We start from the raw sequence: 17093 nt of genomic DNA, 5'->3' as shown, positions 1-17093 counted from the left end.
AAAAAAAGACTTTAGGCCAAAGAAAAATCCTGTTCTTAGTTTATTGCTGGTCAGCCCTGCTTACGTCATGTCTTGTTCTGCAGCTCTAGGACCACACACTTTATTGACTTTGGAAAAGTGGGCTAAACGCTTCCAGTTATTTTTAATTTAACTATCTAAAACCTACTAATAAATGTGTTAGTTTTGAAGGGGTATCTTTAAACATTTTTTGTCAAAGAAAGAAAAATGCCTGCCTCAGTATATATAGATCATCTAGACACAGTTATCTAATCTGCTCAACCATAAAATGTTTACCAGTAGTTCAATACGTATACATTTAATCTGAGTGTTGGTAGACGCCTAGAATAACAACTGAAGAAATATTATTTCTTTTGGCAACCATTTTTTCAGACATTGAGCCAACACTGCACCCTACTGGGCATCAAGTAGTACTGCCAAAATATTAAGGCTTTTCAGTAAAAGACTGAAGTAAACATTTTAGAAGTTATCTTGCCTCTTTGTAAAGTAATCCCTCTGAGCTATCCACAGTGTTGTATCAGCACACTGCCTTATGATTGTTCCATAAATCCTCCAAAATACCTAACTGAAGGAAAAGGACCATTCTGTTAAGTTTGCTTAATCAGTGAAGTCTTATCTGAAGTCAGTTTGTGGAGATAATAAATCCCAGCGGAAAACACAGATATTTTTGCTCCCAGTGAATTCTCCAGGCCTTTCTTGGGGATAATGAACAATTCCCAGGTCAGAAGGGATATCATGCCCCTCTGGATAGTTCTGACTCATCCTGTTAGGTTTCCCTGAAATCAGACTCTGATACAACCTAAATATTTAAACTACCTGAACTAACACTCTGCAGGTCAATCCTTGTTAGTGGCACCATTGCCAAGCCTTTTTTAAGATTTAATTGAAGATGACCCAGTTAACACATCACATTGTTCATACAGAAGGAGGATTATAGTGCATTAATCAGATATATTTGCACATTGGGTGAGAGGTGAGATACACCCTGAGCAGAAGTTTGGAGTGACCAATTAATATACATAATATTGTACTGCAGAAAAAAGGGAATACCCAGGGAGAACCCACGTGGACACAAGAGAATATGTATATTTCATGTTGCAAGGCCTTGACTGAGAATATACCCAGAGTATATTCATGTAAAGCTGAGTGGGAGGAAAAAATGTGACAGAAAAAGGTGCAAAGCAACAGGGATAAAATTAACCTTGGGAAAATTATGAACCAAAGCTGATTCAAAAGTTCAAATACTTTTTTTCAGATTAAAGTAAATGATGCATGTTGTTAAGGAATCTAGGTCCCAGAGTTTCAGGAGAACGAGCAGGAAGGCACAGAATCCAAGGTGTTTGATGTTCAGTAAGTTAGTGGTGATTTGGGGAGCTATGGCAGATGCTAGTGTTTTTTTGTGATTTCATTAGAAATAATATTTCCAGCAGGCCTTTGCACTTGCCCACCACAGAACCTGAATCATTCTGACTCACAATATTCCAGCATGATGGCGTCTTTGACTTCCTTTTGACCTCTTTCTTTTCCATCTCCATCCTTGCAAAGAAAATGTTGTTCTTTTTATTACTAATTGCCCTTTGTTTTTCAGTGAGTCAAGGGTTACTGTTGGCAAAACTTGTTCTAGACACCCACACTTGATGCAAATTTTTAGTTGCTGAGATACTAAAGCTTACAAAAGATAGTGGATAATGTGATGATGGAAAAACTATTAAACTGTTAACTGTCATTCTATATAATTTCTATGTTAAAGATTGGTCTTAATTTTTGCAAAACTGAATTGGATGCTTACTTATTTTTCAACAAGCCCACATTTCTGTATTAAAAATATGTCTTTATATATTGATCTGGTGTGATATTCTAATTTTAAATGTTGTGTTTTTATAAGCTGTAAATAGAAAATCATCATAATTAATAAACTCTTGAAAACAGTCTGCATGTAACTAATCCATGTGATTCACTTAAGGGACTGGGTAACTGAAATGATTTAATCATATTTACTGGATGGCTGTGTAAATCACTTTTGTGTATGATTTTATATATAAATATGAGTTTAACTTTTTTTTAAATAAGTTACAAAATAAACGTTTGAATATGTGCTAGGTTGCTGAGATGGATCCTTGCATTTACTGTAAATTTGATACTTAGTAATATTTTGAAAAAAAAAAAAAAAGAAATCATAAGGTGGAACAAAATAACGAGCAATAAAAACATTAATCTCCGTAGAAGGTAAATCCACATCGCTTTAATTTTTTTTAAATGTTAAGCCACATGATACTCTGCCTTAAAGTTTGATTTTTTTTAAACACTTTAATAAATTGTGAACGTGTAGAATTGTGGGATTCTGCAGGAACGGGGAGATTGCCAAACGCCATCTTTAAACCCCACTAGAGGCCAGCTACAGTTGCACGGGGATAAAAAACACTGTTCTTATAGCAGGATATTGACTCAGATTGTGGAGATAGTCTCGTTATTTCCTGGTCCAGTGAATTTTAAAGAGCTGCCCGACAGGATTGTAAGAAGACGGTCACGGGACAGCGCAGGAGCCTTAAAATGTTGTTAACGTAGCCAGAGAACAACAATAGACGGAAAGACAACAACAACGCTAGCAGTTTGCTAAGCACTGCGCTGTTTTCAAACGCCTAACTAGGGGCTAGCTAGTGCTAGCTAATTCATTAGCACATTTGTCCGACTACGCTATAATTTATTCGGACGGAGGCTGTAGCTGGTTGTGGATATTCTGATACACTTACCGGTTGAGTCAGCTGTTATCTGGCTCATTTACGACCGCTTTCTGCCTAAGTTTCTATTGTAGCGCCAGCTAGCTAAACGCTAAGTCCTGACTTCTCGCCCTCCCCAGCGGCCCAGCCGGAGATGTGTGGAAGATGTCGGTGTCGGGGCTGAAGGCCGAGCTGAAGTTTTTGGAGTCCATTTTTGATCCAAACCACGAACGATTCAGGATAATTGATTGGAAGCCCGACGAACTGAGCTGCCAGTTTAATGTGACTGGAGAAAAGTTGCTAATTATCCACTGTAACATTACGGTAAGTAGTGAAGAACTCGTGTGTTGGAGTTTAGCTTGTAATGCACTTCCCTTGTTGGTAGTTAGCGATCAAACGTCATGTTGTTAACCTCCTAAACCAAATAGACAGCTGCATTTAGAATCACAAAATCTCAATGTATATGGGACCGGTGTTTTTTGTTATACACCTGCGTGAACGTGAGCTAAAGGGTCTGTGTAAATTATCAAATTAGGCGTTCAGCGTTTTGGAAGCAATCCTAGCATTCGGCTAACGATACGTTCAACATTCGAGTGTCGTCTGATAAACATTAATACTGTTCTTTATATTTTATTTTTATGTGTAATACTGCTAAAAAATTATGTTTATAAAATGTATTTATGTGGGTGTCTTAAATATGTATTGTCACTCGGGTTTTTTTTTCAGGAATCATATCCATCTACGCCACCAATATGGTTTGTGGACTCTGACGACCCGAGCTTGGCACAAGTTTTAGAGAGACTGGAAGATGTGAGAAAAGGAAGCACCCTGGTAGGTTAAATTTACTTGCCTATTTCAACATGTTTTTTCGTAACGCTTAAGAAAAGTCATGATGCGACTGCTGCTCCTCACGAAGAGTGGCGACCAAAGAGCTGCCATCCCAAATTTTGACAGTGTAGTGTTATCAAGCAGAATGCTGATGAATCTCGCCGAGTACATCATAATGGTTGTCTTTTAAATCAGTGTGACTTAAGTAAATAGGTTGAGTTGCAAATGATCCATTTTTTAAAATGTTTTCATGGTATTCCTGAAGAATGTGGGATATATGACTACACTTTGCACTTTGACTTATCTGAACTGCTGCACTGAGCGAGTATTGACAATACTGCTTTTCAGTAGAAGAAATACCAGACCAACTGTCTGTTGGGCGTCATTAACGCATAAAACTGCAATGTTGTGACAAAATGTTGATACAGATGCTGGTATTTTTTATTCACCACTTTGAATATTTGAAGCTTTGGTGACTGTGCCGCAGACATTAGCCGATGAAATTGAGCAGTCTACCACATGTGTCTTCATACCATTGGATTTCTTCACATACATGTTGATAAATAATCATTTAAAGTTATATTATGCTCATAACCAACTGTAAGGAAATGTTATGCAACTCTATTAAAGCAGTATCCAGCATCTCATAGGTGTACTGTTTGGACTGTAATACATAATATTCCTTAAGACATTAGGGGTCAGTTAGAAATTGGACTGGCAATGTAAATGGGGTGTAACATGTAATTGTTGAATTTGACGTTTTTGGAATATTGGAATTTTTATATCACCATTATTTATCAAAATACTGAACAAAAACAAAAATGAAGTGTTTTACAATGTTAATTGCATTAGTTTTGTAAGAGAGTGAAATAACCAGGAGTCATTAATACGCATGTCCTTCTCCTTTACAAATCTCAGTCACTGTGATATTGCGTTGAAATGCACAAGCTTGATTTTCGCTTATATTTTTAACACTGAACAGGTGGAGATATTTCCCTATTTCATCTTTACATACAATGTGCATACTTCAACTAAGTAAATGTGATTGTGTAAGCAAAAATAAAGAACTGCAACTTCACCCAATCTGACTCACACATCCACCTTTCAATAAGAGAAATTGATCTGTTATTTAAAGGTCTCAGTTTCGCAGTGGCAAACAAAACAAAAGCATTAAGATTGAAGGAAAAAATGACAAACACAGTCAGCTCCATAAGTTCAAAGCAAAAGATTGCTGTGGAAGAAAAGTAAAAATAGTTGGATTACAAACGGGAGGTATAAAAATACATCCGTTGCAGTAAACGCTACTTGGAACATGATTCTCCTCACTTTCAGGAGAGCAGTCCAATAAAAGCTGACTCTGAAAAATGTTTTGTTTTGATCGGGTTACAATAGGTAGGCCTTCTCACAGCACATCACCAGTCAGTCTAATGCATCTACTTTAGGCATGGTTGAATTTATTAAGACTACAAAAAGAGAGAGAAATCTATATAATTTCTTCCTCTAATTTCTGTGTAGGGCTATGTGATTTGTTATCATTTACCTAAATGTTATGTAAATATGTTTTCAATTTTTCCAGTTTTGAGCTACTGTAGATGTATGTCAGATAAAGAGGAAGTCTGTTTTTTGAGAGTTGATAAGATCTGCTTTCTTTCTGTGTATACACAGATGTCTTGGTGGTGCTATTTTTTTGAGTGCACCAATTTGCAAAGGCATGGTAGCTGGCTAACCATTAAGAGTTAACACTTAGCATGCTGTCTAACTACACAGTTTCAGTGTCACTTTACTGGCTGTGGTAAATGGGAGTTTTTCTGAACAACTTAATGGAATTGTCATTTTTAATTTAAACACTTTAATTTAGACCTGTATAGTGTCTAAATTAATTCAGTATGACACTTCTGAGATGGAACATTTGATCTTTTTGTACACTCCTTACATTTACTTTCTTGTGTTGTCTTTTTAAAATGACATGTGCATAAGGTTTAAGTAAAATGGTATGCATCTTTATTTAACTCACACACCATTGTGATCCTTGGACTCCATCAGTGCTTTTGAAAAGCAACATAAGAAATTATTTTTTTATGAAATAATTTTCCACTAGTCTCATGGTTGCTGTGACAGAGTATATGTATGATGTATTTCTTAGATGTTCCTTAAACTGTATTTTTCACGGTGTATTTTATAAATAAAAGTTTCTTACTTATATTCATGAGAGCGCATGCAAGGACACAGCAACCTCTCAAGAGATTGGTAAAAGCAGTTATTATGAGTTTTTAGGTCATTCCGGAAGTCATTTTTGCATAATCTACAGCACCAAGTCATTTCTTAACATCAGTGTGATGCAGGAACAACATGCTGAGGTCCTGTAAGGCTGTTCTGTTTGCTCCTTTGCAGATTTGATTACTTCTGACTTTTTTTGGTTGGTACTTGCGTCCCAACTATACATCAGTTTATGCCAGACGGCAGGATGTTTTTCATCCACTTGGACAGCAGAAAGTTTATAGTGATTTTCAATATTCTATACATAGCCGACAGTCAGTTTGGATAGCATTAACTTCTTTTGAGTGTAGATTTCTGATGACCTCACCTGGATGAGGGAAAGCATCAGGATTGTGCCCTTTCTAAATAAACTGAATCAAACATCAAAACGCTCATCACATGCTCCATCTCATTGTGCTACTCCAGCTGCTACTTGGCAGATGAGAGGGCATGGAAGAGGCTATTGAGGGAAACTAAAAGGTTATTGGAGTGTTCCTGCACCCTGTTCAGGATGTTTCAGTGCCATTGCAGGAACAGCGAACACTGTCCAAAACTCTCCACACCCTCTCAATAAACTTTTTCAGTTGCTGATAACAGGGAAAAGGTACTGCAGCATCAATAGTTGAAGCACCAGACAGCTGAACAAGCTGTTTACATGCTGTTAGGATGTGTATGTTCTACCATAAACGAAACAAATCAATGTCTCTTTGTCATTGTGGTTTTCTTCTCTAGCTTTTGCAGCAGTTAAAAAAGCTGATTTGTGACCTTTGTCGGTTGTACAACCTTCCTCAACATCCTGATGTGGAGATGCTAGACCAGCCTCTGCCTGCAGGACCTGTGGGACAACAAGACCGAAAGGTAAAGAGGACCAGTTCATGCTGGAACATTATGGCGATTATAGATAGTAAATCTTTCTTGCTTAGCTTCCTAAGTTCCTGTTTCAGGGTAGTTTAGATTTTTTATAAACTAATAAAATTAAATTACAGTTTAAACTACATTGGTTAAAGCAATATTTATAAACTGTCTTTTTGTTGTCTATTAACCACTGTGTCTCAGACCAACCACTTTAGACACCATCAGTCATTGAAAGTAAAGTATAAATATTTCAACCACAAAAAACAACAGATGTTAAACGTAGCTGTACTTTGCACTCATAATTGCACAGGAGTGTCCTTTTAAGATGTTTCAGGTAATGCTAAGTAAGTACATTTTTAGCCGTGGTTTCAGAATGGGCTGATTTGTCTAAGTTGCTAACTCTTATCAGATTTGTCAAGCTTAACAACATTGTGGCCAAGCGTCTGCTTGTTCTTGATGGAAATATCAAAATATTGTAAGACTTTGAAGTTGAAGCAGTTTGACCTGGTTTATATAGCATCAATGCGACACACAAACCAAGACCCAAACAACCCAATCCAGAACAGTTTACTGCCAGAGCTGTAATGGTCAACAAATCACCTGAACACATTTAATAAAATATCTTCTCAAAAAGCAACACATGCCCAGACCCCGACAACAGATAAGACAAATTCACTGAGATTTTTCTGTTTGGAAAGTGTTAAAAAGTCAGTCTCCACTAAACCACAGTGAGAGACTTTATCCACAAATTAAGAAAACATGGAATAGTGGTGAACATTACCAGTAGTGTCTAGCCTTCCAAATCTTCTCAAAGAGAGCATTGATGACTCATCCCAGAGGTCATAAAACAGTCCAAAACTACATTTAGAGCATAGCAGAACTCTGTCAAAATCACTGTGTCAGTGGAATTAATGTGTTTTACATCTGCCTTACAATCAACAGAGGAGTTCAGAAAAATGTCATTTTGGAAGCTAAACATGGTTTAGAATTTCAAGTTTGTGAACTTAAGCTCAAATACACCTGGATTACGTAGCGCGATAATATTCTAAAACACATCAGCAAGTTAACTTTTGAGTGGCTAAAAAAAGAATAATAAATGAAGGCCTTAGAATGGCCTACTCAAAGTCTGGACTTGAATCTGACCTAGATGTTTTGACCTTAAATGGGCCGTTTAAGGTAAATTGGGACTGAATGCTCACTTGTGCTTGAAACAAGATGGCAAAATCACACAGAATAAAATCACTAGAGAAAATACATCTGGCCTAAATGCTCCCTTATGTTTTCTTTAAAATGTGTGTTTATGTAGGAAGAGCTAATAAAATTATTTAAAGTTTTATTGAGGGGAAAAAATAAGATACTGTTGCCTTTTTGCTCTTGTCAATGCTGCTCTGGTTTTGTGTTCCTGAGGGGATTCTCTGTAAAATACATTAGATGGACTAGTCAGTTGTCTCGCAGACTAATGCGGTTTCAGTGAAACAAACTCTTGTTTGTGTGTGTAGCATGGGACAGAGGAGGTCACATCTGAAGAGGAAGAAGAGGAAGAGATGGGGGAAGTAAGTTATTAACTTTGGCCTAAACATGCTGTCTGGTCTCTTTGCCGAGTTCATCACTGAAAATGATTTATTTTGATCTATTAGAAGTTGTACTAATGCTGTTTGTTTTCCCTGTTCGTCCTACACACACACTACTGCAATGATCTGTAATAAAATGTCTTAATTTGTTTATACTCAAACATTGTTGTAAACAACCAAGTTTTATTTAATAAGGTGGCATGCCTTCTGCCTTGATCACAAATCTTTGTTTTATATGTATATGGTTTAAAATGCCTAAAATATTACAAATAATTTATCAGGACATTGAGGACCTGGATCACTATGAAATGAAAGAGGAGGAGCCTGTTGATGGGAAGAAATCTGAGGACGATGGCATTGAGAAAGAAAATCTGGCAATCCTTGAGAAGATCCGAAAGAACCAGAGACAAGACCACCTAAACGTGAGTTTTTAAAAAATTTGAGTGTCGTTTGTAATATTTCAGATCAATTTCACAGAACATTTAAAAGCGGGTTGACATGAACAGTTTTTAAAATCAATCATTTTTACTGCCTTGTACACTTGATAGATTATAATATAAACTTCTTCTATGAAACTTAAGGCACATTTTTGTTTTTCCTTTATCCCTGCTTCTTAAGGTAGTAGAAAACCTATAAAAGGTGTTGTATTTCCTTTAGAATGGGATCAGTTTTTGAATAAGCACTTTAAGCCATTAAGGTATGTCAAAATGAAACACAACCTCATAGCCACAAAATCAGAATGATCTTGTTATGCTTATTTGGCTTCAGTAACTAAATGTTTTGTAGTTTTCTGAAACATTCTCTTAAAATAGCTTACTGCTGTCAAAACACCCAGACTATCACACAAATGTAGTTTATGTCAGCTGATGTTGGGACACAAATTGCAGAAGTAAATTGCAGTTTGTCTGTATTGTGTTCAATTTTGCAGGGAGCTGTATCTGGTTCAGTACAAGCCTCTGACCGCCTGATGAAGGAACTTCGAGAAATATATCGGTCTCAGAGTTATAAGACTGGTATGTACATAAAACCAAGCTTTTGTTTTGTTCAACATGAAAGGAAATTCACAGAAATCACACAGACGATGATGTCTTCTCTTTTTGACAATTAAGCTGCTTTACGTTAAGTATTTTTGCTGAGGGGGTTGTAATGATTTCATGGTCAAATGAGGAATGTTGCAATGATTTTCTTTTTTTTCTTTCATAACTGTTAACTCCATCTGAACTTCCTTAATTGGTAGAAAAGTATTACCTTTGAAAAGTTTTGAGATTATTTTTGATACATTATTATAGACACAATCTTAGGCTTTGCCTTCCTTTCCTATTAATAGCCATACATCGTCATTTCCACTTTTTCTTTTTAACTCTGTTTCCATCATAATAATAAGAATGATTTAGACCAAAAAAAGTGATCTCAAGGCAACCAAAAGTTCCCAAAGAGAGATGGTTTTACATTTGAAATGTCAAGCTTGGACATTCAGGCAAAATATTCACCTAAGACTTAAATTTTGTGAGTAATCAGATAGACATCATATCTGTTACTGTTTATTGCTATTCTGTGTCAGTGAGTTCCTTCAACCACTCACCAGAATAGCCTACTTTAAATCGGAGAGCCATAAAGTTATTGTGCAAGTGTCACTTTCCTCCAATTACTCATTTTACTCAAGAGGATGATGCAGCATTATGGCTGACATTCTTTCAAGTACACAATCTGTCACATCCCCAAGTCCATTTTTGTCAGGTAGTTGCTTTACAAACACATTTTATTTGGCCCTAAAATTCACCTAATGCTATGCACCTGTTGAATGAAAGGGGAATTTACATACTGTAACACTTGAACACTCTCCTTCACTTGGCTTGGGCATGTAGGAAAGAAAAGTTGAGTTTGCTGAAGCGGTTTAACAAAGCGAGAGGGGTTGTTGATATAACTCCATCTGCGGCCATCAGCACATAACTACCACATGAACAGACACAGGACAGACAAACCACAATGAAAGTATTTTTTTAACTGATAAAATTTGTGCTCACAAACAAACAGCTGTGCTGCATCTGTGATCTGTCTGCTGACTCCCTGGCCAAGAAGTCTCACATTTTCCACCTGGATCATATTTGTAGCAAAATTGCTCACTCCATCTTTTTTTTTTCTTTGTTGCTAATATGCGGTCACATCCGTTTGACATCTTGCATTAAAAAGCTTTTTCTATACATAAAATGGCTTGTGTCCTTTGTACAACAATAGGCATCGGACACTGCAGACCCAGGTGACATTTCTTATAGTACTTCACTTTGTTTTATAAGACATGTTTTTCTGTTGTCAAAAAGTGCTTTTGAAAAGATCTTTTTGCCATTTTAGTGGAAAAGTAGAGATTTTAAAAATGTCAAACTATATTTTGCAATGGGGCAAGACTAAGTACTTGATTATAATTTTGGATTGACTGCTTATTAATTATTCTTTCCATTTGCAGGGATTTATTCAGTTGAGCTTGTCAATGACAGCCTGTACGAATGGCATGTTAAACTGAGAACGTAAGTAGCTAGTGGTATTTTGTCTTTTTTTTTTAGCTTGATTCAATATTTGCATTGTCTAATTGTTGTAATTAATGTCTAATAGGGTGGATCCAGATAGCCCTTTACACAGTGATTTACAAGTCTTAAAGGAGAAGGAAGGAATGGACTACATTTTATTAAACTTCTCATATAAAGTGAGTCAGACATATTTTAAATTAAGGGCAATGTTTAAAATTTTAGAGTCTTGGCAGTTTGTTGATGTAATCATTTTCCTGGTCTCCTTTACAGGATAATTTCCCCTTTGATCCACCTTTTGTCCGAGTAGTTTCCCCTGTGCTTTCCGGAGGGTAAGTACTGTACTGCTGTTTGTTGAACTCTTTCTAATTTCTTCCACTGCTATTTTATAACATCTATCTTTGGCGCGTCATTAGTTCATTACATAGTTCATTAGTTTATAAGTAATAAATCTGCCTCCCTCAGTTACGTCCTTGGAGGAGGTGCCCTTTGCATGGAACTTCTCACCAAGCAGGTATGATTAAAAATATGCCAAGTATATTTTATTTAAGCCATGGAATATGTTATGTTACCTGTTATTGTCTTGGATCGTTTTTTGTTTTTTTGCATAATGTTCAATGTACATCTGTTCACTTTTCTAACTGGATCTAATTGTCCCTGTCTCTTTATTGCAGGGTTGGAGCAGTGCCTATTCCATTGAGTCTGTCATCATGCAGATCAATGCCACTTTAGTCAAAGGAAAAGCCAGAGTGCAGTTTGGAGCCAACAAAGTGAGTGATGACAGTTTAATGTCAAAGTTAGGATTCTACTGGCCTTACAGACAACACTTCTCTTTTCATTTTGACCATTAAACTTTTTTTTGTCATATATTTTACTAAGCACAGTTCAAAACATCAGTTCAGCAAGTATGAAGAGGAAGTGAAGACCAATTATATAACCTTAATGACTTTGACAGTCATATTTATAAAATTGGAGTCAGTGAAATGTCTTGTCTGTTTATTTAAGATCAAAGTGAAAACACAATTCAACACATCCTCAGCTGAGAGGAGAAAATAACAGATTTGTATCACATCTAGGGTGCAAATAATTTTTAAGATGGATAAAAAATATTTTTTCAGTCAGTTTTTTTCACAGTTTATCGACATTTCATTTAATAATCTGAAGTAAAGCCTTAAATACAAGAGTCTCTATACTATGTCTCAAATTACATTTAGTTAAATTTGTGTTTGCCCATTTATTTATCACTTTGGCACTCAACCTTTTCTGTAAATGTGCAAAAAACTCCTTTTATACCTGCTTATCTGAGATCTCTTTGCCATTCTGCTCTTTATATGGTAAGTGTAGTGAGTTGATATTAGCTGGTTATCTGTTCAACAAGCTAGTCGAGTAAAATTAAAGTATGGTGTTAGAGGGAGTAATCTATTTTTCACTATTCATTTAGATCTCAAATTTAATTTATGATGGTCTTTAAAAATTATATAACCTGACAAAAACTCTCTTAAGTCATTATTTTTATAAACTTATTTCCTCCAAATATAAATATTGGTCCAAAATGTTCCATTTCCAGATTTTTGAAGTTTTCTTTTTTGTTTTCATAAGACTAATCTTTTGTTTTGTCCTGTCATTATGATACAGTCTGGCTGTTTACATCTAACTTTATCTTTATTTCCATCTTTTTCTACAGAACCAGTACAATCTTGCCAGAGCACAGCAGTCCTACAAATCCCTGGTTCAGATTCATGAAAAGAATGGTAAGTTTGTCAACTCCCAGTTTTTTGTGTTTTAAAAAAACTGTGTGCTAAAAGCAAATCTTACATATTACTTAGATACTTTTATATAGACATTGATAATAGGTTTATAGTATAGCTCTTTGTATATGTTTTAAAACAACAGTTTAAGCTGTAAATATGTGCATGTGAACAATGCACATTTTTAAAGGCAGATATAAATGACATGTTATTGTGTAGGTGTTACATTTCTGGTTGCATTCATACAAACTATCTGGAATATTTGGGTGCTGTAAAATGTTTAAACTGGGAACATAATGTGTAGTGTAGATAAGTGGTAACTTGATAGAAATGCTGCATCAGGCATTTTTCATTTCATTGTGTTGTTTTCTGGAGCCCCAAACAACAAACAGCTGTTATAGCAGCTGCTCTAATAGTTAAAAAATTTATTGCATAGTTCATAATTACTTTGTTAAAAAGTCTTAACATCCAATTAGGCAAGGATGTGGCAAAGAATTTTTTTTTGTTTGTTTATTGGACTGCTGGTTGACAGTTTAAAATTACTGGCTTCACTTTTTTTTATCTTTAAAACTAGGTTCATATGTGTCTGATTTTTTCATTGTAGTGCACAATCACACTCTTGAATATCACATAAAGTTAAAAAAAAACATTGAATTATTTTTGTTTGAAAAATGTGGCAATGTTTCAAAATGTACAGATCACTTTCTTCTGTCGTTTACTAAAAGTTTTGATCTTATCCAGATATTTTTCATTTTTGTTAAACGGGCATTTTTTTCTTTTGATTGAGAAAGGTGGGAATGAATTAAATATTAAATACAGGAGCACCATGATAAAAACAAAATGCCGATGACTGTTACATCCAACCTTTACAGACCATGTTCATTTCTTAATGGTAGAAAAGAGGGGGTTAGCACACTTCCTGGGCTGTTTGAATTCTGTCTTTAATCATTTCACTTCTTAAACTTGTGTTTTATCAAAAGGCCGAAAATAATGCACTTGTACAACATAGTTTTTATTTAGCTTTTTTGTCTTTGTTCATTTGGTATTTTATTATTTTTTTTTTTTTTTTACTTGTAGGCTGGTACACGCCCCCGAAGGAGGATGGCTAATAGAGACTGTTGCCTTTCCTGCACCGGGACCACATGTCTTAGATTCTTTTCTTTTCTTTGCGACCAATATTGGTTTTACCCTTCAAATAATGATGTTCTCTCTCATTGACAGTTTAAAATCCAAACCAAATTCCTCATTTATTGTCTAGCCCAGAACAGGCACATAGATACAGATCTGTTCACCTCCACCCACAACTGGACGCCGCTGCTACTGGCATTGACGTCCTCTCTTCAGACGCTCATCTCTAACTGTTTGTCTACGGTTTAATTTTTTTTATTTCATTGCCCACGATTCGGTGGACTAAATATCATGTGAACTTTCCCTCGGTTTTGGCATTGAGCACGTCAAGGCTTGTCTCTGGCTTAGAACTCAAAAGGTGTGGCATGGCTTTATCCTCCACTAGTGGCAGTCTGATGCTCCACTTGCCATTCTCTATCTCTCTGGCCTTAAACTGGATGTTAGACTGGCATGCGCCATTTCCTATTATGATGCGGTGATGGATGGGAAGGACATCAAGAATGCTGGTGATAGGAAACCCCCCTTGCCTATGACTTCCAAGGATGACCTCCCTAATATTGTGTTCTTCTTTTTAATCCCAAGAACCCTCTTCCCCTTTTGGAGGAAAAAAACGAAGCTTCTCCTAAGTCTAGTTTGCGTTCTAAAGCTTAAAGCCCCAAGCAAGGGCAGGACAATACATGGACTTGTGCAGGTTTTGTTGGAGAAACCATTTATGAGGATCAGCATGCTGCTGGCTTTCAAATGTGGAGAAAACCATCAACATTATCGCAACAAGCAGCTGGACAACATTGGTGTGCAACTAGACGTGATTATGAGGCAAAGCAGGAGCTCGTTTGGATCAAATCACACTGTAATGTAATTGATTTTAACTCCACTGTAAACATGTAAATTTGTATTTCTGCTAAAGGATTTAATTGTTTATATTGTAATCTTGTGTAGGTCTTTGCCTGAGCAGAGACTGTATTACTGAATACTCTTGACTATAACTTGCAGGGCCATTGCAACCTCTTAAGACCAATTTAAAATAAAGTAACATTATAGATACTTCTGAAGTATCTGAAGGAAGCGAAAGTGCACCAGGTCCTTGTACAAGCCTAATGACTACTGCAATCCAGATCTTATTTTTTGGTAACCCTATCTTTCAGTGGAGCTCTAATACTACAATGGCTGTTACAATATTGTTGGTCAGCTGTCAGTAGCATACCAGAGGTTTAGCCATTCATATCACTCCAACAGGCTGAACCTTTCTACGGCTATGCAGTGGGGACACATTCTGGAGTTTTAACTGAAGCCAATTCTTAAAGCTGGTTCACTTCCTAACTACTTCACCTATTTAACATCTGAGGTAAAAAGTGACCTTTACCCTCTGACTTTTCTCTGACCTCAGTGCTGCTTTAAAATGCAGCCGGAGTTCCAGATTCACAGCAATACTCTTCTCCATTATAACATTTTCGCTTCACGCCCGGAAAGATCACCCTGGGGTCTGTTCTGTTTCCAGAATATCAGTTCAGGTTTTAATAAATATTTGTTGAGCTTTGCCACAGGAAAAACTTGAGCTCGTCCCATTACCACTTCCCTGGTTTACTATTCATGACCACTCTCAGCGCGGCTGCACACCCTCAGCGTGTTGAGGCTTTGGTGTAATATTAACTGGGGCATTCCAGTTAATGCAGTGACATGTTTTTTGTAGGTGTTCTGTTGTGTTGTTACTTGGATTTTTTTTTTTTAAGTATATCATCCCGATAACCAGCTTAGAAGGCTTAGTTTTGCCATTTCGGAGTGAACTCTCATTTATGAATGGATTTTTGGCTTTCCAGAGTGACGACTAACTCCAGAATGGTTTAAAGTTTGTTCATGTCCAACTCATCTTAAATTAGTTTTCCTGCAAGATACCTTTTTATATGAAACAAACTACCAGATCATAGGCATGATTGTTAGCTGTTGTAATGTGTTTGTATTGTATTATTCATCCCATTCTGCTTACATTCTGCTTACATTGTTTAGCCCTCCCTTGCATTTTCTGGACAAGCAAACTCAGGAATACATACTGCACACTCAACTTTGCAAACGATTGGTTCAGGCCATCATTGATGGCAAGATTGAATGTCTTGGTCTATTTTTGTTCCCCCCCGTTATTAAAACTACACCCGTGTTGACATCTTGGTGTGTTTTGCCGATGCATTCCACGCATTGTGATTGAGGCTAGCGATTTCTAATGACGTGATCAGATGTGTGAGGCAGAGATTGCTCCAACCCTGGTTGAAGGGTTCAGAGCACATGTACCCTTTCTCTTTGATATTGCTGTTTTTTGCATGTCAGTATAGTAGTGGGTATAATTTCTTCCCCTGCCTCCCCTTGTGTTGGGAAACGGAGTGGTTACTTTGGGTAATTAATAAAAGACTGGGAATATAATTAGTTGTGGTTTCCCCCACTGCATCGGAGCACAGCCCCTATCGGAGACACCTTGGGCTGGTTAGCTCGTCCTTCTGGTCTACCTTTAAAGATGCCAGGTTGATTCCCATGAATAACAGCAGCTAAGATTCATGTGCTAGACATCATACATGAAGCTGATTTCTTTTGGAACATTGACGTACTCGAGTGTGGTGCCCTGAACAACAGTTTCTCTCACACCAACCCATTTCTGACTAACAAGGACTTCTCAGATTAGACGAGTGACGCATTGGTCTGAGACCTGAACAAGCCTGATATTGGTCTCTTTACCTTGCATCATTATCTGCGGTGGCCGGGTTATAAAGTTATGCACTGTAAGCATGCTTTGGTTTGGTTTCTTTTTTTCTTTTTTTTTCCTGTTGCAAGGGTGATTTTGACAATGTAAAATAATTTGTAAACTTGCATCAAGTTTATGAATAAAGACTTTTATGAAATATATCTGTTTTCACTTTTTGGGGGGAATTTTTATTGAAAAAACAAAAATCAAATCTCAAAAAGGCATGGAAATGCAGTGGAAATGTAAATGGTTTGATTTATGCTGATAGTGGAAACAAAAGCATTGACTTACATTTCGTCATATGCTTTAACTTTCATATTGCATCTTTGACTGTGTAGCTGAATATTTATCATTAAAAATTAAGCATCTGTAATGGGTATAAAATGTAAAAATGCTGTAATGTGTTATAAAGAGAGCTAATTTTTATCCATCGTCTCGTACACAATTATATCCTTTTGTGTTTGTCCAGCTATCCCTGCTAAGGAAAACCTAAACTTTTATCTCTCTCCTTTGATAATGTAGATACTTCATTTCCAAGGCAGATTTTACTTCCATCTGATTTTTGGCCCAGTGAGAGAGTCTGGTCTTTTTTTTCTTTTTCAAGCCCACTTTGACATCTGTTGATCAGGAGGGACATAAAACAAGGAATGTGGTTATCCTGCTGCATGTTTATTGTTTTCTACCACATGTTTTCTTTCCACTTAGCTTTCCATTAACATCTTTGA

General features: G+C 36.5%; 1 protein-coding gene across 1 annotated transcript; it reads left to right on the top strand.

The window, feature by feature from the left end:
* Positions 1 to 2374: 2374 nt before the first annotated feature.
* On the top strand, positions 2375 to 16529 carry LOC102228557 (ubiquitin-conjugating enzyme E2 Q2-like). Its single transcript, XM_023332317.1, has 13 exons — positions 2375 to 3059; positions 3462 to 3566; positions 6552 to 6677; positions 8174 to 8227; positions 8527 to 8667; positions 9174 to 9258; positions 10707 to 10767; positions 10853 to 10943; positions 11038 to 11096; positions 11230 to 11278; positions 11439 to 11534; positions 12449 to 12515; positions 13590 to 16529. Exons 1-13 carry the CDS (start codon positions 2901 to 2903, stop codon positions 13619 to 13621), a joined length of 1125 nt encoding a protein of 374 aa, XP_023188085.1. The 5' UTR covers positions 2375 to 2900; the 3' UTR covers positions 13622 to 16529.
* The last annotated feature ends 564 nt before the right edge of the window (positions 16530 to 17093 follow it).

This window comes from Xiphophorus maculatus, chromosome 4 (assembly GCF_002775205.1).
Source record: "Xiphophorus maculatus strain JP 163 A chromosome 4, X_maculatus-5.0-male, whole genome shotgun sequence".
In the NCBI taxonomy this organism is placed as follows: domain Eukaryota; kingdom Metazoa; phylum Chordata; class Actinopteri; order Cyprinodontiformes; family Poeciliidae; genus Xiphophorus; species Xiphophorus maculatus.
Note: the sequence above shows the minus strand (reverse complement) of the source record. Positions and strands in the feature narration are given on the sequence as shown.